Source organism: Scophthalmus maximus, chromosome 1, assembly GCF_022379125.1.
Source record: "Scophthalmus maximus strain ysfricsl-2021 chromosome 1, ASM2237912v1, whole genome shotgun sequence".
In the NCBI taxonomy this organism is placed as follows: domain Eukaryota; kingdom Metazoa; phylum Chordata; class Actinopteri; order Pleuronectiformes; family Scophthalmidae; genus Scophthalmus; species Scophthalmus maximus.
Window position 1 is genome coordinate 26867455 of NC_061515.1, and position 24813 is coordinate 26892267.

The 24813-nt window shown below is 42.9% G+C and overlaps 2 protein-coding genes and 1 long non-coding RNA gene across 8 annotated transcripts in view; 2 read left to right on the plus strand and 1 right to left on the minus strand.

Annotated features, from left to right (window-relative positions):
* The window catches only part of mcf2la (mcf.2 cell line derived transforming sequence-like a), a 40959-nt gene extending 37070 nt beyond the window's left edge, over window positions 1–3889 (minus strand). Inside the window, exons 1-4 of the mRNA XM_047330722.1 lie at window positions 3682–3889; window positions 3293–3360; window positions 2928–3036; window positions 1409–1535 (exon numbers count right to left, since the gene is read on the minus strand). Of these exons, the coding sequence (XP_047186678.1) occupies window positions 1409–1475 (67 nt within the window). The 5' untranslated portion in view covers window positions 1476–1535; window positions 2928–3036; window positions 3293–3360; window positions 3682–3889. The remainder of the gene's footprint in view (window positions 1–1408; window positions 1536–2927; window positions 3037–3292; window positions 3361–3681) is intronic.
* Window positions 3890–4102: 213 nt separating this feature from the next.
* On the plus strand, window positions 4103–17767 carry LOC118317010 (radixin). Of its 2 annotated transcripts, XM_047330815.1 has the most exons (15): window positions 4103–4288; window positions 6090–6183; window positions 11838–11921; window positions 12137–12232; window positions 12348–12470; window positions 12562–12713; window positions 12991–13074; window positions 13281–13427; window positions 14112–14208; window positions 14294–14457; window positions 14932–15062; window positions 15438–15598; window positions 15683–15775; window positions 16495–16731; window positions 16826–17767. In XM_047330815.1, exons 2-15 carry the CDS (start codon window positions 6172–6174, stop codon window positions 16988–16990), a joined length of 1746 nt encoding a protein of 581 aa, XP_047186771.1. In that variant the 5' UTR covers window positions 4103–4288; window positions 6090–6171; the 3' UTR covers window positions 16991–17767. The 2 variants fall into 2 exon arrangements, with proteins under 2 accessions (XP_047186771.1, XP_047186772.1); XM_047330816.1 differs by lacking the exons at window positions 4103–4288; window positions 6090–6183 and adding an exon at window positions 9526–9813.
* A 2314-nt stretch (window positions 17768–20081) lies between these two features.
* The window catches only part of LOC118301237, a 1055945-nt gene continuing 1051213 nt past the window's right edge, over window positions 20082–24813 (plus strand). The window contains exons 1-2 of one of the 5 annotated variants that reach the window (XR_007030466.1): window positions 20082–20116; window positions 20679–20797. This is a non-coding gene — a long non-coding RNA (uncharacterized LOC118301237). Of the gene's footprint in view, window positions 20289–20678; window positions 20798–24813 lie in introns of all 5 variants that reach the window. The other 4 variants (XR_007030462.1, XR_007030465.1, XR_007030463.1 and 1 more) reach the window with 4 other exon arrangements.

The window sequence follows — 24813 nt, forward strand, 5'->3', positions numbered from 1 at the left end:
CCTGCGTCTCCCCCCCTCCTCCCACGATCAGGCTGCTGTGTTTCGTCTTGTGAATTGGTGATTGTTTATCTCACTTCATGTCTGATGTGTGTTTATCACAGGAAGAGAGGGTCGAGGGTGGGCCGTGACATAACCCCCCGTTCAGCTAATGTTCTGTGTCCGTCCCAACACAAACAACATACATAATTATGGTGCAACTGCAAAAATTAGGTCAGTCTATATATATACATACTGTATGAGTTAAAAAGTCTTATCTATTGTATACATATATCAGGACCTTGCCTGTGGCAATCAGCGGATGTGTGGACTTCTCTCGGGGCATTATACCATCGCTTGAAAGAAAACTTAAATCACACTGGTGCCATCCGCGTAATTCTCCTCCTCCCTCACACTATCACATCATCACCTAACTTATTAAGTCACAATTGCACAAACCTTCTCCGCTTTAAACTTCACAGGCGGCACGCAAAAGACTGTCACGCACTTTTCATTAGGTGGCATTCTTCACTATTAGATTTAGCTCAAGTCCCAAGGATCAAAAATGCGGTGCCCTCCTCCTCTTTAATGGCTTCAAAACTAGTCACACTGATGACAAATTGAATTATTCCGGGATTTTTTCTGGATGACTTCTCCATTCTCCGAGAAGTGCTCTACTGTAAAACTGCGGAATGAGTCATGCTGCTTTACAGTAGTTATCAATTCTAAAACTATGATCCTGATATTTATACTGATACATTTTTACATCTGATATTAGATTTACATCTGAAAAACAATGCCTTTTTTTTGCAAAGGTGAAGAGCAGAGAGACACAGCAAAGGAATAAAGGGGTTTGCATGCAACAGATGTCAGGTCTGTCTGACAGAGACTATCATGTGTGCACACTTTGCCCTTAATAACAGTCTACAGGGAGATGATAATGGCAAATTGTACAGTCATTCGTACATATTGTCTCACTGGGTCGAGTTACGCCATGATTTGCTGGAAAGACACCAGGGGTTAAAAATCACATTTTCAAAATCATGGGCCCATGAGAACAAATGTCAACATAATTATCTCTTGCATTGCTTTTGACACATTTAACCAACTCCAGTTAAACGGCACACTTGCGACACATGCGACAGCCCCAGTGAGAGAGACGATCATTTGTAAAAACAGGCCACAGGCGTGTGAGCAGAAAGGGGCCCCAGTGGACTGACACAAACACCTGCTGCTGAGGAGCATTAGTAAGCAACACCCACATTAAAATGGGACAATAAAATATGCTATAAACACATCACCAGAAAATATACAAGGCTCAAGAGTGAATGTATTCCTTAGGCATGAAATTTAAAAACATCAACACTGAAGAAACGCACAGGGCGCCTATCTGTCAACGTGGAAAAAGGACAGAGACTGCAGGGATCCCTACCACTGATTGTTGACAGCACCTCCAGCGATTGCTCCGGGTCTTCTGGCACCAACTGCAGCTCTCCCATCCTTGCTCCAGGACACAAAAGCTCAGCAGACGTTCCCCTTTTACATGTACTTCACAGCTCCTGGTGGACCACAGGTGCTAGATATTACTGAAACAGTAACCTATGAGTGACAGCAAGACTCAACCGAGCATACTCGAGCAGTAGACCCAGGTGAAAGCACATAGCGGGGACAATGAGTCAGTCAGAGACTGCCACAGTGTCCATTTAATTTGGTCAGCACTGCACAGAGAGGGAAGGGAGGAAGGAAGACACACACACACACACACACACACACACACACACACACACACACACACACACACACACACACACACACACACACACACACACACACACACACACACACACACACACACACACACACACACGACAGCAATGAAGGCACTTCTGCAATTGCGTAACACATGATGCCTTTGTGTACCACACACACACACACACACACACACACTTCTGTCATTATTGATGTTTTGCTGTCCCTAAATTTATCTTTTCATTAAATTGAACAGTGCAAGAATGTATTGTAGCATTCTGAGGTGTGTGGCCATCTTAGGTCCATATTTTGAAAATGATGAATAACTTATGTCCCCTGTAGATCGATGGCAGCATGCACAGAATGATCAGAGTTAAAGGCCCCAAAGGTATATTCTGGTCTTACAACTCCCCCTATACACACACGCACGCACACACGCACACGCACACACACACCTGATGACTTAAAAGTAAATTTGTCCAATGACCCCATCCAGTTTCCAGTCCCCCTGCACAGTGGCTCCTTTCATTGCTTTGACAATAGAGCAACATGCCCTTAGTCATATGGACAGAGATCTTGTGATGTCGAGATATGCCAGGCTAAATAAAGACCTAGGCCAAGTTCCACATGCAACAGAAATGTGACATGTTCTGCAGAAATGACTTAGGGGATGTCCAGAGAGACTGCTAAATTAAGGATTCAGCAGATTTCAGGTGCATGTGGGGGTTTTTTGAGGAAGAGGCACATATATATAAAAAACAATATTAAACTTCTGATCGAAGAGAGGAGAGGAGCCAGCCCTTCAAACTTAATTACATTATTTATCGGGCCAAATACCAAATTTGCAAAAGAGCAACTAGTCAACACAAGAAGAATTATGTTTAATTAAAATGACCAATATTGCATTAAAAATTGCAAACCACTTAAATGCCGAATTGTCACCCTGGCTGTATTGATTGAAGCCACTGGTTATTAAATCAGTAGACGGTGCAGTTTTCGTTTGTCGATATGAAATCCATAAAACTACCAGATTAATAATTGAGTTTGGCGTGCGAACCTAATGGTTCTGTGAGCGACAGTGCAGCGCTGCCTCCATGCGTCCTACGTGGAAATTACTGCAAATTTCGACTTGATGGCGACATGTTATTATTGTGCATGTTGTTGTGAACCAGATCACAGGAAAATGAAAACGGTGTCCTTACCTGCACGTTCCCCCCAAAACCAAACAGCTGCGCCTGCGCAGACCAAATCAACTGGACAGAGTTCAGTGCTGCCGCTGTCTCCTCCTCCTCCTCCTCAGTCCTCTTCATCCTGTAGGAGGTCAGACTTTTTGATTGTAACTCCTCAAGCAGTTCACACATTCATTTGACATTCATAAGTCCTCGGTATTTGATCACATTGTTGTTGTAGTAGTGAGCAGGTGTCAAGGTGACTGGGCTGGAAGCAGTTCGAAAGTGTGCTGAAGTATGTATTATGTATTTTCTATTTCATAACTATTGTGGGCTGGATTGTAAAAAAAATATGACACACTCTTGACAAATGAAATACATCCTATTCAATAACTTACCACCGCACGAGGGCAGTTCAGTGGCTGGTGGCTCGTCCACGACGCCAGCAGAAGTGCCATGGTGACATCTAGTGGATGAATAAAGAGGTACAACAAATGACGAAGCAAAACTCTCTATTTATTTATGTTTCTATTTATTTTATTGTGTATTTATTGCAAACAATTATGTAGAATTCTAGCTAGAAATTTTGGATGAACAAAAATAATATTTTTGCGTATCCATCAAGGACGCCGGAAGTATGGGTGGGCTAGGAGCTGTAACTGCAAGGAAAAAAACAAATCAATTGAATAACATATTTATTTGAATTTTTTTTAGCGTAACATCTCCCATCTGATGCACAAATGTACATGTATACATGTTGTGGCACGATGCCTCCTACGTACTGTACCTTGCATCAACTTCGCGACAGCCATATTGTACATCTTCACAATTAGGTGAGTCAAGTTGGCAAAAGAAACCGGGGAGACGGCCGGAAATTAAAAACGGAGGCTTTAATTAGCCACATAGATCGTGAAACTGTTGCTCCCGGAAAAGTATCTTTTGTTAACTTTCGTGTCTGTAATTTTGCATAAACTACAGTAGTGTAACAGGACTTAAAAGGGGATATTTGTACATTTGTTATTTTCTCTTCTCTTTACCACCTACAGTCTATGGTTACCACACGTATTGTTTGTCGGCAGATTCGAGACTACAAAGGACAACTTTTTCGCCTGACGCTTCCTTAAAGGCTTTTATTTTTTAAAGTCGACACCGGAAGCCGTACTGTTATTATTTCTGCCGGCTCGACGGTAGCACCCCAAATCGCCTTATGGTTGTTTAGACTTCAACGGTTCTTCTCCTCCATGTCCGTGGGACTGTGTTTCGTCAGTCGCACGGAAAGATAAGACACGGTAACTAACAACCGTCTCCTTTTTTTCCCACCGTGGATATTTTCCTCACGTTTTGAAGGCACCGGGCGTTCAACTTCAATTTTTAGGACATACTTCGTCCCCCCGGTGAGTTGCCTCTCCCTTAAAAAAAGAAAAAAGATGAGCCTCTCAAGTTTGATGCAATAGCGGATATCCTCGTGCTCGGCCGCCTCTTATTCTGTACTGCGCGTTGGGTGTGAACGCACCGTGATGTGTTTGATGTCACATTCTCTTCAGTTTGCTTCAGCTTCTGTTCATTTTTGTGGGTGTAAAATGTGGTGAATTCGAAATGGCCAACATGTGAAATTAGCTTTTCCAAACTTCTCCTGTACGAGGGAGGCAGCGGCCGTTGGCTAGCTCGTCCCGTTATCTAGACTACACCCACTGTCTTGAAACAGGTCTGCCTTTTCTCCGGGCCTCCTTTTTAACTTTCAACTTTTGAGGATTAGTTAGCTAAAAAAAAAAAAAAAAAATTAAATAGTCGTGTAGCCGCTAACACACAGTTACCGTGTGGCACTCGAGTGGGGGGGGACGACGACACGTCAAACATGTATTTCGATATTTCCCGTCGTGTCATTTGGTCTGTCGCCTTCGCGTTCACCAGAGTGTGACACGCAATTTTACTGACATTCGATGAAATAGCGGTTGAATTGCAACGCTACGGAAGCCGCGCGTTCGGCGGGTAAACAGTCGAAGATAATTGCTCACGCGCTACAAGTGGGCATGTCACGTGGACCACTCGCCACGACTCCGATCTTTACGTTGAGTTAGTATTCTTTCTTTTTTTTTTCCACTTAACCATAATTTCTGTAAGAGAAAATACTCTGTATGGGAATAATCCTTGCTCCTGCGTCAGGTACCAAAATGGAGTACAGTCCTTTGATGGGGCTCAGTTTCTCTGTTCCGTGTGCCGTGTTGACCTGTATCTATGACACGACACGACACCACATCTCATCGCCCAGATGTGATGTGACATGTGCCCACAACACAGACTCTTTCCCCCGGGTCATTTGAAACTCGTGTTACTGCTCACAACACGTGACACAAATGTGAAACTATTCCAGGCTTGTGTTTCAGGTGAATGTATGTTGCAGAAAACCTGGCAGTGCATAAAGGCAGATGGCAATAATCAATATGATCAATCAGAGATACCTGATTTCATTAATCACTTTGGTAAAGAAAATTACTGGACTGTCTGATTCAAGGTTGAACATTAAATACTGAGAAGTAAATAAAAACTTGTAAGTCAAATATCCTGTGGTTTGTGTTAGATTGATTCTTTATTTTTGATTTGGTGCAACTATAGATGTATAGATACAGTATCCAAAGAGTCACCTCATAATGCACCGACTGTCTCCTTCCACAGTAACTATGTGTAAAGTAGTTGCAATAGTTACCATATGTACACAAAGTGGTAACGCTTGATGGGATTGAATGTAAAACTCTTCTCTGTGCCTCTGGCCGTTTGGGATTTCTGTGACTTATAGTTGTTAACAGATTTAGGATGGGATCTATTTCATCTTTTTTGTGTGCCTCTACTTTCCTATTGCCTTATTTCATGTGTCCAGAAACTATAAATAACATATTTATTGCTCAATGCATTGTATTGTCCCTGAATCCAGGGAACTGCTTTATTAAATCTTGTTATGATATTGTTCTGAGGCAGTGGCTCATATATTTTCACCGACCAATACCGTCTGTGTGTGTGTGTGTGTGTGTGTGTGTGTGTGTGTGTGTGTGTGTGTGTGTGTGTGTGTGTGTGTGTGTGTGTGTGTGTGTGTGTGTGTGTGTGTGTGTGTGTGTGTGTGTGTGTGTGTGTGTGTGTGTGTGTGTGTGTGTGTGTGTGTGCCTGTGCCTAATGGGGAAAAAATGTCTGTTTCTCTTTCAGGCCCCGTGATACAAGTGTTGTTGTCGTCCAGTGACAGATTTATCCTCTCAGTTGACGGGTGTAAGGGGGAGAGGAAACGAAGATGCCGAAACCGGTAAGAAGCTGAAAGCTAGATGAGAGCTGGCGTATAAATGTCAAATTGCTTTTATCATTCTGTGTTTTAGATTGTTTTTTTGTACAGAAAAATGCACTGCTAAGGGGAAAATATCAGGAGAAACACTTTGAGTTAGACAGCTTCCCCGCTAATTGATTCAGATTGTTTCATGGGAGAACAAGTTGTACCCTGACAATTATTAAGCAGTAAGTTATGTAGCACAGGATGTAGGATATGAATCGGAAACATGAAAGTTGCTGGCTTGTTCCTGCTTGTTAAAACTGACTCTTAAGAACTGGCTCTCTTGTCGTAAACAGTAGGCATGTGCTGCTGCCCAAAGCTACAGCTGAGCTTTCGTGGCAGTTACATACCCATGGCTGCTCCCACTCCTCATACTCCTCTTCCAAGTAAACAACAGCCAGAGTGTGAAGTGTACTGCCTGGCCCACAGGCCTCACAACTGCAACACTGCTGCCATTGTTGCTCAAAGGGTGGAGAGAATGCCAGAGGCCCGGGATGTGAACAACACCAATACAAGACCAATTTGATGCAGCCGCTTCTTGGCTGTCCGATTCCCACAGCTGTCATGCTGCTTTTTCATCACGAACAGACTTGGGATGAGGTCCCACTGGTTAGCTTTCACTTTACAGGAGCAACATTTCGTTAGTGTGATGTTGTCTAGCCCACTTGTTACTCTGCACAAACTAAATATGATAGAGCTCTTGTTGGTTGCTGGAGCTTACGTCAGAAATTCTCAGAGGAATGGGAAACAACAGTCCTCAGGCGTCTCGACAAATGAAGCATATCTCCTGTGTAGCTCTACAGGCGTTTGGTGTTTGTGTATGTCTGTGTGGGACAGCCAGGCCACGATGTCTTCGTCCACTTCCCCATTTGTCCCCTGAGTCATCGGGGCACCATCCCAGAAAAAACAGCCTCTAGGACAGCAGAGTGTTGGCCACTCTGCTGATAGATGACATTTCTGTCACAGACAAAAACCGACAGAGCTCGTACAGCTTGTGGCAGGGAGGCACTGACATAATAAACAGAGGAAGCAAGAGCGGTGGCCATCAGACATAAGCGTCTCCGGGATCAGTGCCAGACCTCAAAACTTTTGGAAAAGGCTTCTTATGTCTCAGCGTCAGACTCTTGAAAATAGACCATAGTGTTAGTTGTATTTAAGGTTGCTTATGGTCTGAAGCGAGTTGTGTGTGGAGCCTTTCATACTGAGACCAGCCACTTAAAACCAATTGAACCAGTGCCTTGGAGGGTTCTTTATTACTGTTGCACACTGCTGGCTGTGACTTTGCTGTCTTAAGGAGTCTGTATACTGCTGCTTGAATTCAGAGACTTTTTCCCCCTTTTTCAGTTTTGTCTAAAGCTCCACATCAATGGATTATTTAATCACTGGTGATTATTAATTGATGATAAATCAGATATCAGCCTCAGTTCATTAAGCATCAAACAGTCCGTGTTTTAGGGCTTCTATGATATATTGCATTTACACAGTGATATGGATTAATATGCTGTTTCTGTATCTCTTTATATCATGTCCCACACCCACTTGACCCCAGCCCTTCTGTTTGGTGCACTCTTATGTGCTGGGGGCTGGGGAATTATGAGGTGACGGCACCCCACAGGAAGAGGGCCCACACTGGCTTCCCTAGCCTTTGGCTGTTTTCCTGTTTGCTGGAGAAGGGGGCCGGCTGTGTATATCGGGGCCCAGTCTGTGTCAACATCCTGTCTCTGTGCAAGCACAGAGGCCAGGTGAAGTGGTGGGATTATCACAAGACGACCGTATGACTGTCAGGGAAAGGAGGAGTCGGACAGATGAGCATAAAGCTCAGGGATAATGGGAAATGGACAAAGGGAAGGAAGAAACGTTGGAGTTTGTTGTAGAGCTCAGGAGATACTCTCTATACTTTTAGGAGGTGTGAAAATAGGGGAAGAGCTGCAGCACTGGGGCTGGGCAACTTTAAAACTCTTGTTTGCCGCTTGTGTTTGACCCTTCACCTCATTTACAATACAAAAGCTAGGTCCATAATCAAGTAGGGTACGGAAAGCCCTCCTTTTCCCCTCTTTATTATCCCCCGAGTGTGTCTTGTAAAATCGCTGGGCACCTTTTCAGATCCTGTTTATACAGCAGTCAAGTGGACATGGATAAGTTGATTTTTTGTTCTCTTGTCAAAGTGAGGCTTCAAACCTTCCCATCTCCTAAAAGGACGCATGTTTGTAGGTTGTGGCGATTCCTCTTCTGCTCTCACTCCCCCTTTCATTCCCCCCTCCCTCTGAGGCCTGCCTCAGCCTGCAGGGGGGTTAATCAGAGAGACAGACAGCTGCTCAGAGCCCAGCAGGACAGATTAGCAGCTCTACTCATTGAAGTATGTGTGTGTCTCCCCTAAGAACTCGCTCAGCAAAGCTCCTCTAAACAGCTTACAGTTACTAAACAGCTGCACATTTAACAAGCGGCCTGTCTGAATGAGAACTGCTCTTCACAGTTGAAATAGAGAGCGGGATTTAGAAACATCTCAAAACGGCACTTAGGCCAAATTCATACTGAAAACGGCATTTCTTCTTTTTTTTTACACCGTCCTTTTGTGTTTATCTGTCAAAGTTGTGACTGATAAGAACCAATGACGATTTGAATGCAGGTGACTGCCGCCATGCTATAATGTCCGTCGGATGCAGCGGTGTGTAGTTTTGGCTACGTCTGTGCCAGCATCCACCTGGTGTGTGAGCAGAATGTCTCCATCACTTCTGAAGAAATAACTGAGAAGTACTATAACTCTACATTCCAGCTTTTGTTTTACATGGACATCATCAGCCATATTGCCCGTTATGAAACGGGTAGCTCAAATCAAGCGATCTGATTGGTTCATAGCCGTGATTTTATGAGCTTGTACCACGGCATGTCGTGAGTTATTGCTGAATTAAATGGTAACTAATCAAGCAAAATGCAAAACAGGTAATGTGACAGTGTATTCACCTGCTGCATGTCTGTTTACATCATGGCTCATACTCCCTTGGATGACGGTGCAGAATTATACAAGTTTGTGGGTATCATACATGCTTTGACCTGCAGAATAATCTAATACCCTGTGACATGCTTCTGTCTTTGAAGTTTGCTGATGCCCTAACTGTTACCTTTTCCTAACTGATTTTTCGAGAGCAACCTGATTGGTCCTTTTTAGGAACTGTCACATTGCCCAATCAGTGTGTCTAATGTCACCAGGCTGACAAGTGTCGTACAAGGACAGGCTTGCAAGAGTTGCTCCTCTGAGACTTGTCAGTTGTCAGTGTGTGTGTGTGTGTGTGTGATTAGCTGTGTCAGTGCCTTGGCATGTTGTCGTCCGCTTCTCTCCTCCTCCCCCTCTCTCTGCGGGAGAGAGAGGATTAACTGGCCGTCTGGTCCGTACAGGATTCCACCTCTCTGAACCGCTCCGTGGGTTGGCCATGTTTTGGCAGGGACACGTACACACATGCAGCAAAAAGCCTCTGTCTCTTTCACAGCTGATCGCTGATGGCAGACGGGGGCCCCCCCACACAAACACAGGGGAAGAGACATTCAAGGCCGGTCACTTGGAAACCCCCCGGCTCAACGCTACGTTCTCCATAACTGCTCCTGTCTCAGGAAGTCAGTGAGGCAGCTACTTTTGAAACCAACCCAAAGTCTAAAATCATCTGTCAGTGAACCATGAATAGGTTGTTTTGCTGGTGTGCCTTTTTATCAGGGTTTAGATTTGTGGGGATGAAGATGTTGCCCTAGTTGTTAAAGGTAGTGTCACACGGCGGTGTCATAATACGCTGCTAATGTTATTGGATGTCAGTCATTGCTGTTGAGTGACAGAAAGCTAAATATAGACCCGCATTCACAAAGCATCCCAGAATTAACCCTAGGAATCACGGGGGGGAAAAAAACTGATCTAGGACTAACAATCACTCAACCTCAAAGGAGGTCTTGAATTATTTATGAACCTTTGTACTCACACTCAGCAGTAAGAAGTTTTTATTTAGTTAATATAACATAATGGCATATTTCCTGTATGATATGGCGTGCAGTCAACTCATTTTGAAAGATTAAAATTCGGTCACAAGCAACACCTCACTGATTGTGTGTGCGTGTCTTTCCTGTTGCTCGCATGGATTTCCCCTGCAGATAACTGGCATGTGTTGCAATGTGGGTTGATATTAAGAGACGTGGTTTCAGCCTTGGTCTTCATGTTTACTAAGAATAAAGTTATATTTGATACTGCAACTGAGGCAATAGAAAACTGACCAGAACTGAAGGCAAAATACAATTATTAAGTCACTTTAAGAAGTATTTTTTTCCGGGAAGCTGTCCATGTTTTCCTACCAAGACAAAGCACTGCCAGCAGGTTACATTATGCTTGGGATACTATTAAGTCCATTTTTAAATAATGTTACATAAATGGACCATTGCACATTCCATTGTTGGAGTAGGCCAGGCAGGATTGTACATGCAAGATGACTATAGTGAAGAGAAAGTGCTGCAAGTTTTCATGGGTAATTAATGAGAGGGAGACAGAGGCTGATACATTGTGGTCTGAGCTCGTGTGGTGTGGGGGGAGTCCAGCTATGTGCTGTATAGACACAAGTTTCATGGATTATTCATTGCACAGAGAAACGGAGAGACAGTGAAAAAATTAGAGGGGAGAGAGTGGGGTAAATGCAAAGTAAGCTCTCTTGAGGTTTTTTCTATAATTGGAAATGGAGAGTTCATTGCCCTTAGTTTCTTCTCTTTGTGTCCCTTTATCCTTTCCCTCAATTTTTGTACTGTTGGCTCATCTACTGTAACCTCGCTGTAACTTAATCTCAAAGGGAGTAGTACACCCTAGATCATCTCTCTTGCTTCCTGTCGCGCTCGTATCTCCCTCCAGCGCGCTTTTGGTTTCACTCCTCTTACGCTTTTGCTAAACTTTGCGCTTCTGCGTTTCGCCTTCATCTCTCTTCCCTCTCGTCTCTCCTCGCGTTGACTTGTTAACCACCACGGAGGCAACATACAGCTCCGTGTGTGTGTGTGTAGTTGTGGGAGGAAGGATGTGAGATGCCTCAGAGGTCAGCCCCGCTCTGCTCGGTGCCATGAGCTGCTGCTAGGCGAGTTGCCAGTGCTGCTTAACAGGGCACAGCCAATGAATGAGTTTTATCTACTGCTCCACCCCAACAGAGGCCCTTGAGTTGTAGGCTGCCTTGAGAGGTGGGGGTTTGCTCTCCCTGGCAGTGGAGCATGGAAAGAGACAGGAACTTACAGTTTTGTTTTTTCCTAAATTTGGGTTATGTTTAAACTCACACAGAGCCATTAATCTCTTTCATTAATCTCTGTAGGGAATCTGACATGTTCTGACTGATTGTTGCTCAATTTAGGAAGAGTTGTGTACATACATGTTTTGTGCCACATTGTCTGCTTCAGAATCTCATAGTTAACCACTGGGAGCACTCATTGCTACTCATTTATGATTATAGGGAGTTTTTTTTTGTTTTTGTGTTTTGCAAAATTTGTGACAAATTGGCACAACTATGGACAAACTAATGTTTTTTAAATGAAAAGAGTCTGCTGTCTCTGCTGTAACATCTCAGTGTAATATCTTTGTCTGTGTTAATCTGGCAAAAAAGTTAAACTTATTGCTGTTTGTTTTCCAGATCAACGTCCGTGTCACCACCATGGATGCCGAGCTGGAGTTTGCCATCCAACCTAACACCACAGGAAAGCAGCTCTTCGACCAGGTGAGCATGAGTCACACGACCACAAATGCAGACTAGTTACTTGTTTCCAAAAAGAGAAATTTCTACCCAATCAGATTCCCTAATTTAGCTTTGGGTGTCTACAAACTTTACCTTACTTGAATGCACACATGATTTTTATATTTACTCATAGATTCTTACAGGAATTTTGGGGTGCGCTCGCTTACATTTCCGATGTCTCTGTGTTTTGTTCTCAGGTGGTGAAGACAGTGGGTCTGCGGGAGGTCTGGTTCTTTGGCCTTCAGTATGTGGACAGTAAAGGTTATTCGACCTGGCTCAAACTCAATAAGAAGGTCAGTCTGACTTTACTTCATTCTTTTCCTTTGTCAGAACCAGCAAAATATACCGTTTTTTAGCTGATCCAAAAACCTTGTCAATTACAATTCACGTTTTGCGTTTGTTTTTCAGGTGACCCAGCAGGATGTGAAGAAAGAGAACCCGCTGCAGTTCAAGTTCAGAGCCAAATTCTTCCCCGAGGATGTTTCAGAGGAGCTAATCCAGGAGATCACCCAGAGACTCTTCTTTCTGCAGGTAACAACACACTTCACTGATTGTAATTTGAAAGTTAGGCAGAGTGTTGAACACATTAAATGACTCCTTTTCCTCCCTCCCTCTCTTTCAGGTGAAGGAAAACATCCTGAACGATGAGAACTACTGTCCCCCAGAAACGGCTGTGTTACTGGCATCATACTCTGTCCAGGCCAAGTACGGAGACTACAACAAAGACGTCCACAAGTCAGGCTACCTTACCCACGACCGACTGCTGCCTCAGAGGTACACACATTAAACATGCCGCACATTTATGGCTCCGCTGTGAACATTATTGACCAAACTGCCGCCGACTGTGGTACATGTCGTTCTGTTTCCACACGCACACGCACACATACACACACACACACACACACACACACACTCACTCGATCTGTTGAATCTGGAATGCGTCTCGTTCCCTGTAAGGATCTTGTATGATTTCCTCCAGAGGAAACAATTCTGTGCCGATCGACATTCCTTCAGGTGAAAGTCATTTCATTGTCTGTGTGTTTTTGTGCAGAGTCCTTGAGCAACACAAGCTGACCAAGGAGCAGTGGGAGGACCGGATACAGACTTGGCACGAAGAACACAGAGGAATGCTCAGGTGCTTATCAAACTTTCCTTGAAACCTCTTGAGAGAGACAAATGTGCAGTTACTTTCTGTAGAGGGCTGCACAAAAGCTTAACTTGGAATATGTAATTAGATTGTAGATCAATTTCTCCTTTGCAGCTCTGTTGTGTTTCTTTTAAAAATGTGTGATTTTAAATCTTTCAACACCCTGCCGCGTTTCCACTTTTTTTTTCTTTTAGAGAGGACTCGATGATGGAGTATCTTAAAATCGCCCAGGACTTGGAGATGTATGGCGTCAACTACTTTGAGATCAAAAACAAGAAGGGCACACAGCTGTGGCTGGGCGTGGACGCCCTGGGACTCAATATCTACGAACATGAAGACAAGTAAGGCACAAAAACATCGATTTGTTGGGTTTATTTTCATCAACGTAGGTCATCATAATGGCGTCTGTTGCCCTGGCTGTTATACAAGATCAAACCAAAGGCTTACGTGTTGTTAATTTCCACATAACGTGGATATGACGTATTTTATAATCACATATTACTTGCAACGACTGGGTTAGGGCTCAGGGGGCCTAATGTACAAGGGGTCAGAGGAAGATATTTTTAGAAAGGAAAAATGAGGTGGAGAGAGGAACTGTGCCTGTCCATTGTGAGAGAGGTTTTTTTTCCTGGTCAGATCTTTTGTGGAGGAAAGGATAGATTTAATCACAACTCCTGTAGCATTTCCTCTAACTGTCTCTCTCTGCTTTGCCCTTCCTTTCTGTTATCTGGGGTCATCAAAGCTGACACCTACTTGTCCAGGTGCCAACTGGGAGAAATACTTTTTTGTTTACGCTCTGTAGTGAGAAGCTGGTTCCATTTTGATCAGAGCACCAACTATCTGGTGAAGTCTTGGCAGGAGGCGATATTCTGTGTCTCATCCACATTCTGTTTCCTGTCATCATTTTTAGCCACCTTATTAAAGATGTAAAATTGTCAGATTTAACTGGAAAAAAATCTAGTCTCATCATTTCATGCAAAATGGTGGGGTTGAATTTTTATTTTGTTTTGTTTTTTTTCTTTCAGGTTGACACCCAAGATTGGTTTCCCCTGGAGCGAGATTCGAAACATCTCTTTCAATGACAAGAAGTTCGTCATCAAACCTATTGACAAGAAAGCACCTGTGAGTGTCACATTCATCAAAAGCTTATGTTAAGAGAGAGTTTGTCCTGCCTTACAGTAAAGTATACTTTTTCCCCCCCTTGTAGGACTTTGTGTTTTATGCCCCACGACTGCGCATCAACAAGCGCATCCTGGCGTTGTGTATGGGAAACCACGAGTTGTACATGAGAAGGAGGAAGCCCGACACCATCGAGGTGCAACAGATGAAAGCTCAGGCTCGGGAGGAAAAGCACCATAAACAAATGGAGAGGTACTGCAGAGGAACACCAACACATTTCAAGTCTACATAATTAAAAGCTTCCTGGAAATTGTTAAAATGTCAAACGTAATTGTTTTTCGTGTGTTGGGCTGAGATAATACCTGATTGCAAATAGTGTTCAGGGCAATTTCCTCCCATTTCACTGGCTCTTGAGAAAAAAACATAAATCTATGCACAAACATTTTCTACTTAACTTCTGTGAATTAAATGAGCAAAGCTTATCAGAACAAGGTTTTAATTGATGCAGCATTTGTTCACTTTTAAGAGATGATAATGATGGAGCTTCTCCACCGGAGGGCAGCCTCGTCTCTTTTGTCTGGGTATTTTACAGCTTCAGCTCAGCTTTACTCCAGTCACGAGGAGCCCGCTGTGTTTCTCCTTTTCCTCACTATCTCGTTGTGAACTTTTTTGCGTCTCACAAATACTCAACCGATCTGAAATATTTAATTGCCAAACTTTTTCCAGGGCCCAGCTGGAGAACGAGAAGAAGAAGCGAGAGCACGCGGAGAAAGAAAAGGAAAGGATAGAGCGCGAGAAAGACGAGCTCATGGATAGGCTAAGAAATATTGAAGAGCAGACAATGAGAGCTCAAAAAGGTATTCATCTTTCTTGCCTTCCATCTGTGCTGACTCCCCCTTCCCTCCTTCTGTCTTACAAATCAGAGCATCTCTCTTGGGTTGTAAGTCCAGGCCAGTTTTATTCATCATGCTTGTATAGCCATTCCTCTTTGTTTGAACTGTTTTTATTTGTTCTATATTTGTGGAGGATAGTACATTGGTTCTTGTACAACAGATTGGACATTATTAACAAATCATACCTTATGTATCGCACCTTCAGTTCCAATTTAAGTGCCTGAATCAACAGTATCTGACTTGACCAGTCACTGTCAGCTATCAGTATCATACTTTGGATCGTATTTGAAATGTGAACAAATTGATGTGTCATGTATTGTGTGTCTTCTCTCCCCACAGAGCTCGAGGAACAGACCCGTCGGGCACTGGAGCTGGAGCAGGAGAGGAAAAGAGCGAGGGAGGAGGCTGAGAGGCTGGAGAGAGAGAGGCAGACGGCCGAGGAGGCCAAGGCAGAGCTGGCCAAGCAGGCTGCAGACCAGCAGAAGAACCAGGAGCAACTGGTGTGTTTGCACATCCAATCTTTCTGCAAGCAAACACTGAGTATTGGGTGTAAATGTAACAGTGGGATCTCTATTTCATCGCAGGCCTCTGAACTGGCAGAATTCACAGCCAAGATCGCTCTCCTGGAGGATGCCAAGAGGAAGAAAGAAGACGAGGCCACAGAATGGCAGCACAAGGTACAGTTGTCCTTTCCTCCCTTGTGAGATCTTCCCAACAGCTGCATACTATGTCTGAGTTTTAGTCAAAGACTCTGTTCTTATATTATATGCATTAAATTATAAAGCACAAAAAAAATCGTTGTTTGAGTTAGGGAGTTGGAAACTGTTAAATATCTGAGCTATTAAAAGAAACTGATCAATAGTGACATCCTCAACTTTTTGTAACGTGACATCTCATAGACTACATATTAAGATCTGGGTGGCTCCCTGCTGGCTGGTTGCAGTATAGTTCATAAACGGCGCCACCAATATCCAAGATATTATTTTGGCTTTATTTTTGTACAGCGGTAGGAACTAAATGTGCATGGTCCATCTTAATATACAGTTGTCATCCACAGAGATTCCATTTATTAAACTGTGTAGGCTGAATCAATCCTAAAGAATCACATAAAATATAGTAACAGCACAATGGCTGATATATTTGCTTCTAAAAACAAAATAAAAAAACCTGATCTGTCCATCTTATTCCACATATTGTTTTAAAGAAATGCTACATAAGCCAGTTCATAATCGATGGAGAAAAAAAGTGCCTCAGATTTATTATACCATATTATTTTTCTTCCATAACATGGTAGATGTTACAATGACTTTCAGCTGTGTATTTCAACACTGCTGGTGTATTACTCTCAGCTGTCTGGTGTTTACCTGGTACGTGCTCTGTATGTTCCCTCCTGCAGGCTCTGTCGGCCCAGGAGGACTTGGAGAAGACCAAGGAGGAGCTGAAGACGGCGGTGGCAGTGGTGCCGGCGCCTCCAGGCGGCAATGCCGAGAGCGAGCACGATGAGCAGGACGAGAACCACGCAGAGGCCAGCGCCGAGCTGTCCAACGAGGGCGTCAGCCAGATGGACCTCCGCAGCGAAGAGGCGCGCGTCACCGAGGCCCAGAAGAATGAGAGGGTCAAGCAGCAGCTGCAGGTGAGAGTGAATCTCTTCCACACCTGTTGTTTTTTTTTTCACTTTTTACCCCTTCCTCATCCCCATCATTAACCTCTGATCCTTTTCTTCTCAGACATTAAGTTCAGAGTTGGCCCAGGCCAGAGATGAAACCAAGAAGACGCAGAACGACGTGCTACACGCCGAGAATGTGAAAGCAGGCCGAGACAAATACAAGACGCTCCGCCAGATCCGACAGGGCAACACAAAGCAGCGCATCGATGAATTTGAGTCCATGTGAGAATGGCGCCTCTATCTCCCCTCAGCCCCTCTTTCCCTCAGGGGTACCCGTTACCCGAACTTTCCCCCTCAGCGGATGCTCGATTTTCACGGACAACAGACGCTGCCGTCCCTGTTTTCCCAGCGAGCCCCCCCTCAACACCCGCAAGCAATCTTGAGAAATTATCCTGTTAAACTTTGCCAAAGTCCTGTCCCTCATCTCCTCTCTGAAAGTTTGTAAATCTCCCTGATTCGGAGCTGCTTACGAGCCTCTTTTGAACAAGCAAATATCGTCGCACTGCAGACGTCATCTGTAATCCTTACGCACCGGGGAAAAGAGAAACTGTAAAACCAAAATGGAAGCAATTGAAAGATTTTTTATTTTTTATTTTGAGCAAACAGCCATAGAACGCTACTATTTTTTTTGCCTAACGACTTGTATGCAAGCTTTAGTATGATTCTGTGTCTTCGGTTAAAGATTGCCTATCCTCTCCTTGTTTTTAAGTTCTTGTCCTCTGCTTATGTTTGACTCATTTTATTTGATGATGCCCTTCGTTTTAGTTGTCTGTGGAACACAATGAGGAGTTTGGGAATAAATGAGGTCACAGAATTCCACGTCAAAGCACTGCTCTGTTACGTCAGGTCACATTTCACAGCGTCTGTCAGAGCGCTAAGCTGAAGTCACGTCACTCTATACAGTCAATTCAAATTATTATTTTAATTTCACATTGATACGTTTATATATACGATGACACTGCAGTATTTTATTAAAGTTTAATTTGAGGCGGAAAAACTAGAATAGTGGTGTAATAGTGGTGTTTTCATATTTTGATTTAAAAAGAAAATGTATTTTTTGTTAATTAAATTGAAGTGAATTGACCCTCATAGGGAAAAAAGCCACCCGACTGGCAGGTTCTGAAGAATGAATGTAGCAAAGGTAACAAAGGGAAACATATTTTTCTACATGCAGAAGTGATGGGACGGCATGTGATGAGCTTGTGCCACTGAGCTATTGCCCACGAGCTTAAAAGTGTTAGGAAGATAAGCTAATTGGTTGTTGTGTAGCCGCGTGTTTCTTTGAGCAGTGTGTGTGTGTATTTTTCCCGTTGCATCTCAGTGTTTCACTCCCAGTCACCATAGATGGTTTTCTCTGCCTACCAGCTCACAAAGGAACCCGGGGTGTTAAACAGACAGACAGAAGAACAGACTGTTGTCAGGTGTTCTCTCTGTGTGTGTGTGTGTGTGTGTGTGTGTGTGTGTGTGTGTGTGTGTGTGTGTGTGTGTGTGTGTGTGTGTGTGTGTGTGTGTGTGTGTGTGTGTGTGTGTGTGTGTGTGTGTGTGTGTGTGTGTGTGTGTGTGTGTGTGTGTGTGTGTGTGTGTGTGTGTGTGTGTGTGTGTGTGTGCGTGCGCGCGTGCGCGCGCGCGCGTGCGCGTGTGTGCGTGCGCGTGCGTGCGCACACAGATGTGGAAGCTGAAGCCTGGCACCTCTCTGGCTGTGGAGCTTATGAAAACATCAGTCCTCGACCCGGGGACAATTCTCTACCTCAGTAATGTTAGCAGTGGTGTCTGACAGTCAAACACTCAGTGTACACTCCCCCCCCTTTTACAAAACAAGGTCATGGTCTTTACTCAGTTGCTGTTACATAACTGGGCTCCTTCGTTTTGTGAGAGCTTAGATGCTTTGTAGCTGTACGTCGATAAAGTAAGCTGTAGTTTGAAAAGCTATTTTTACTCTGTGGTCTGTCGCTGCTCCTGGCCTTGCTCAGACGTTCACTCTCCTCTGTTACAATTTCACTTTGAGGAGACATTTATGAGACTCCCACAATGCATTCTCGGAACTGAGCGACAGGTGCGTGTTCGTACGGAGATGAGTTATTAGTTGTTGAAGGGAACCGTGCTATTGTGATTTGTGCAAATCGCTCCAAAATTAAAATGGAGAAGAGGCCAATTTCTTCCCTCAAATCTTACATACTCCCATGTAGCAACATTGTTTGTGCTCAGACAATGGACTGACCTTCTGTGGGCAGGGGAATATGTTCCAGGTTGCATTTTTTGAAATTAATGAACTTCAAGTTTTCTTTTTTTCCTTTCTTTTTTTATTAACAATATGATGAAAAATGTTTATGGTATTATTTGTTACACTATACTTGACAGCTGGTGTAGGTCAATGTTTTTTGTTTTTTTAATATTCAGGAGTTTTAAAGTCAAAGCACTTGTATGAAACAAGACACTGAAACCTGCCTTTTTGTGTTTAACTTCAGTGTCCGCTGTTAGTGTTGTTTGCCATAGCAGGTGGAAAAAAGAAAAGAAAAAAAAGGTCCTGCGCTTCCAGCTAATATTTTTGTATTGTGTTCGAAGACCCTAAACCGGCAGCAGCACGCATCACAGCACTGGACGGCTTCATTGGAGGGTAAAACTCATGTTGACATGTCCACACACCCCAAACCTTCCCCAGTCGAGCTGTGAGGCTCCAGTGAGCCTCCGTCTTTCTCCACAGCAGAGTGTTGTTGGCCTGTCTGTCCCCTCCAATGAAGCCGGCGCCTGTGACGATGATGCCCGCTCTGGCACCAGCTGTAACGTTTTTTGAGGGTTTTTTTGTTTTTTTCCCCCCCTTGTTCATGTTAGTATTCTCTAAGCTAGAAGACACAGATGGATTGCAGTTCATTCCATTGGCTCACAAATAAAAGTTTTAAATTTTGAGCATTTGTTTTGACTCATTTTGTATTCTCTAAAATCACCAATGTAATGTAAATGATGTTGCTGTGAAGTATTCAGGCTCCTCCTGAGATTTTGCAATATTTTGATCTAATATATAGATACAATTGTTTTTATCCTTTTATAAACTTAAAAATATCATGGGACTGTGATTAATTCTCTATTATTATTGTTGATTAGTTAAGTATTATCAATTATTATTATAAAATGTGATAATATAGCAGAATAAACAGTCATTCTCAAGTATGTTTCTGGTTGTTTGGACAGTTGAATAGTTTGTTACAGAAACAAACTACACCCCTGTTAGCTCAAACTTGGTACATTCCAAGTTGCCCGCCCCTTTTCCCCCCTATACCTTGCATTGGAATCGTCCACTTCCTGTTTTACAGTCGTCACTTCCGCCAGGAGAGGGCGAACGTGGAACAAGTATTTGGTGAGAACACCTTCAACTTTGAATGTGTCGGTGCTGCTCTTTCACTGTTGACATGTGTTTGAAGGTGAAAACCTGCTCCATGTGTTTGAAGGTGAAAACCTGCTCCATGTGTTTGAAGGTGAAAACCTGCTCCATGTGTCTGAAGGTGAAAACCTGCTCCATGTGTCTGAAGGTGAAAACCTGCTCCATGTGTTCGCTACTTGTGCTTCAGCCTGACGAGCATCAGGAGATAAACACACCTGGAGCTCGTTGTTCAGTGGTGGAGGAAGTCAGACACAAACAAACACACTGAAGTTTACTCAAATAAAAGAACCACCTACACAATAAGTCATTATTTGCTTTTAAATATACTTAAAGTATTAAAACTAACATGAGGCCAGCAATAAAACACTGATTCATAACGATGGGAAATATTGAAGACATCTAACAACAGACGGTATTTGTCTTTATTTCCATTAGACTTCAGCTTCCCTTCAAGTATAGTTTGATCATATCCACTCAATAGTAAACTTAATAAAATGAATTTGCTTATTTACATGCCTTACATCCTTTGCTCCACCAGGTGGCGCTCCACCGTTTACTCCAGCTGTCCTCCACCGTGAGCCTGAGCCTGCGCAGGAACATCAAGCATCTCCGCCGTCCTCTTCAACCGGACCAAGGGGCTCGACCTCCGTGCAGAAGGTGTTCACGTATGAGATCGTGAAAAACACACTTTGTCGTGAAGCCTTTCCTGTGTGTTAGAGATGTTCTGTGGATTTACATTTGCTGATCATAACCTAGGAAGGAAAAAGTATGTGCTCAAAAATTCACAAGCGAAATAACATTAACTCCAAAAATGTCAAAGCAGGTCCCAGAATTCCTTGATTGTTTGTGGATTCGCGGAGAGTCCACAAACCATGTGGTCAGCGAATGCGGTCACATGGTGCAGTCAGGATAACTCAAAATGATTCATGCCTACTTCATGTTCTTCCACGGACCAATGTGACTGTCAAAATGTATTTGAGTTTCACTTTTTGATTTAGGTGTGAGTATGTTGAGTAACGTAGTTGTTTAGTATATTACGTCACTTCCCTTTGTGTCAAAACTTTGTGAAGAAAAAGCTTGTCTGTCTTGGCATGAATCCAAAATATATTTTTTTCCTTCGTAAGATGTCTTTGCAAAGGAAAATAAAAGTATTATTATAATAGTAGTTTATAAAAAATTCTGTTGTCTGTTTTGTAACTTTTTACTAACTTTTTTCTCTGCTTTTTTCAGATCTTTGTGCATAAAAATTTGTACAAAGCAACAGTTCAGTATATGATGTGACTCATCACGTCATATACTGAACTGTTGCTTTGTACAATGCAGAGGGGGACTGTAGTTCAATTTTAGTGTTGTTGCCAAATAAAAGTTTAGTATAACCCCCTACTTATCTTTGTCTCGAGGGGCGGGGGGCTGACGTTCCCCCGGCATCATCACTCTTCATCCGCAACCTCTCGGGGCCGCCCCCGACCTTCATCTGCACACAATACCACATCATGTTAATACACACAATCATGTTCATATACTCACCCTCAGCAATCTTTTTCTCCCGACTGTCATCTCCACCCGCAGCTCACTCTCTTTACCGACCGGGATCCGATACCACTTTGAGTAGGACACGACCGCACCTGAGGCCGTGAACGAACCCACCACGCCACCCGACGTACTTACTTTGGTGAACGTTTCTTGTACATCAACCCGCACTTTGAATGTGGAGAATATTGAAGTTTCACGTCCACACCATTAGTTGTCTAGACAGGGAAGTATAGTGTTCTCTCAGATGCATTCGATTTGCGACTCATGCAAGACTTGAACTCGTGTGCAAGAACAGACTCATGTGCCACGATTTGCATGCAGCTGTTTAACCAGGTGAGCTACTCTGGCCGATGAGTGACGTTGCCCACCCACTCTATGACTGTGTGCATCAAACTATAGACCTAAAGTTTTTCTATCACCTGCAAGATTTGAACGTACCTCTCAGAGTTGAACTTATTCACACAAATCAAGTGAGCTACTTGGACAGATACTTCTCAAGATCTCTGAGTTTCTGATTGTTTGCATTGTTCGTGAGACTTAGTTCCTCTGACAGATGCAAGATTAGAACCCACATGCTCAGATCCTCAGTCCACCGCTTTACCCACTGAGCTACTCACCCTGAAGCTCTGGTCCAGTTCTTCACATTTAACTTGCTGTCGTCTTTCGAGAGGAAGCACTGATGAAGTTTCCATTCAACTAATGTGTTTTGTACGATTTATGTAAATGAAAACAGTGTTATGAAGTTGACTGAGTAGCTCAGTTTGGTAAATGTCAGATTTGAAGTTTTGAGATTGTTGGTTCGACTCCCAGCTTGTTTAAAGAAATTTGAAGTTTATAAACCGAAGTATACAGTCAATATTGGAAGGAAATAGAAGGTAAACTTAAGATCAATCAACTCAGACTGTTAAGAGTTAGTTCTGAAACTTTGAAGTGTGCGTTCCATCTTGAATTGAACCAACAACCTCAAGATGTCACGACAGTGATCGACCTCGCTGAGCTACTCAGCCAGACAGTTGAAAGTTTTCCAGAACTTCTACTTCTACTTCTTCATTAAAATCTCAAATTCAAGCTACTCTGATGATACGTGGGATTCTAGTGAGGTAGAAGTAAAGGGAAAAAAAATTAGAAAGCCAATTGAGTGGCTCAGTGAGGTAAATGTCAGACGTGAAGTTTTGAGATCGTTGGTTTGGTTCCCAGCTTGTTTAGAGAAATTTGAAGTCTATGACCTAAAGTATACAGTCAATATTGGAAGGAAATAGAAGGTGGAGTCAAGATCAATCAACTCAGACTGTTAAGTGTTAGTTCTGAAACGTTCAAGTGTGCATTCCATCTTGAATATTGACTATTTCCTTCGGGTCCTTGACTTCAAATTTCTCTTAACAAGCCGGTGATTGAACCAACAACCTCAAGATGTCGCGACAGTGATCGACCTCACTGAGCTACTCAGCCAGACAGTTGAAAATTTTTCCGAACTTCTGCTGCTTCACAAAAATCTCACACTCAAGCAAACTCAACACTTCAAAGAGTTAAGGAAAGTCAGTGGGTTATGGTCTGTACAGAATATCACAGAAGCAAGACCAGAAACAAAATAGACGTTGAAATGATGTGAAGCCCAGACCAAAGCCTGGGCCTCCTTTTGAATGACTGAATAATTCAATTGATGTGAATTAGAAACTAACAGGTCTATCAATGTTGAGTTCAGTGAGCCTCTGTCTTTGTTCACCGCAGAGTGTTGTTGGCCTTTTTCTTGTTGTTTTCTTCCCCTTGTCCTTGTTAGTATTCTTTAAAATAGAAGGCCCAGATTGATTGCAGTTCATTCCATTGGTTCACAAATAAAAGTTTTAAATTTTGCATTATGTGTTTTGACTCATTTCTTTTCTTTGAAATCACCAATGTAATGTATATGTTGTTGCTGTGAAGTGTTCAGGCTCCCCCCGAGATTTTGTAATATATATATTGATCTGATATACAATTGTTTTTAAGGCTCTCATTAAAAACTAAGAAATATCTTCGGACAGTGATTAATTCTCTATTTTTATTGTTTATTATTTGGGAATTTTCTCAAATCGTTTGGTCTATAAATGGTCAGGTGAAATTAGCCATCACAATATCTCAAAGTCCAAGGTGGAAACTGTTTTAAATGTCTAACCCCCCACACACTTTCACGAATAGGTGCATTCTTTACATTTGTTACTCATATTTGTTTAATTTTGCCTTACATGTTTTCTACTGTGTGTATGGTGTGTGAGTGTTAACCAGTCACTGTGATCACATTTAATCCTCACTTAGCTCCCCCTAGTGGTCAATGGGATTTACAGCTGACTTTGAAATGTGTAACGAAAAAAAATAATCAAATTTGATAATATAGCAGAATAAACTCAAGTACGTTTCTGGTTGTTTGGACAGTTAAATAGTTTATGTTACAGAAACAAACTTCACCCCTGTGGACTCATTCTTGGTAGATTGCAAGTTGCCGCTCCCTTTTTTTCCCTATACCTTCCATTGGAATCCTCCACTTCCGGTTTGCCAGTCGTCACTTCCGCCAGGAGCCGGCGTAAGCGGAACAAATATTTGGTGAGAACACCTTCAACTTTGAATGTGTCGGTGCTGCTCTTTCACTGTTCACATGTGTTTGAAGGTGAAAACCTGCTCCATGTGTTTGAAGGTGAAAACCTGCTCCATGTGTCTGAAGGTGAAAACCTGCTCCATGTGTTTGAAGGTGAAAACCTGCTCCATGTGTTTGAAGGTGAAAACCTGCTCCATGCGTCTGAAGGAGAAAACCTGCTCCATGTGTTCGCTACTTGTGCTTCAGCCTGACGAGCATCAGGAGATAAACAGACCTGGAGCTCGTTGTTCAGTGGTGGAGGAAGTCAGACACAAACAAACACACTGAAGTTTACTCGAATAAAAGAACCACCTACACAATAAGTCATTAATTGCCTTTAAATATACTTAAAGTATTAAAACTAACACGAGGCCAGCGGCAACACAAGACTGTTACGATTGAATGTGTTACCTGTCTGCTGGTGTTGGATCAGTGGACTAATCCAGCTGTCCTTTGAGTGATTTGGCAAAATTATATAGTAAAAAATAAACATATAATGCAATGAATGATAAAAATGTAGTGGAGTAGAAAGTAT

Excerpts from the sequence above, each read along its gene's own strand:
- LOC118317010 (XM_047330815.1), top strand. Across the intron at positions 12,471-12,561 it reads AGAGACTCTTCTTTCTGCAG|GTGAAGGAAAACATCCTGAA; the intron begins GTAACAACACAC and ends CCTCTCTTTCAG. Across the intron at positions 15,776-16,494 it reads CCACAGAATGGCAGCACAAG|GCTCTGTCGGCCCAGGAGGA; the intron begins GTACAGTTGTCC and ends TCCCTCCTGCAG.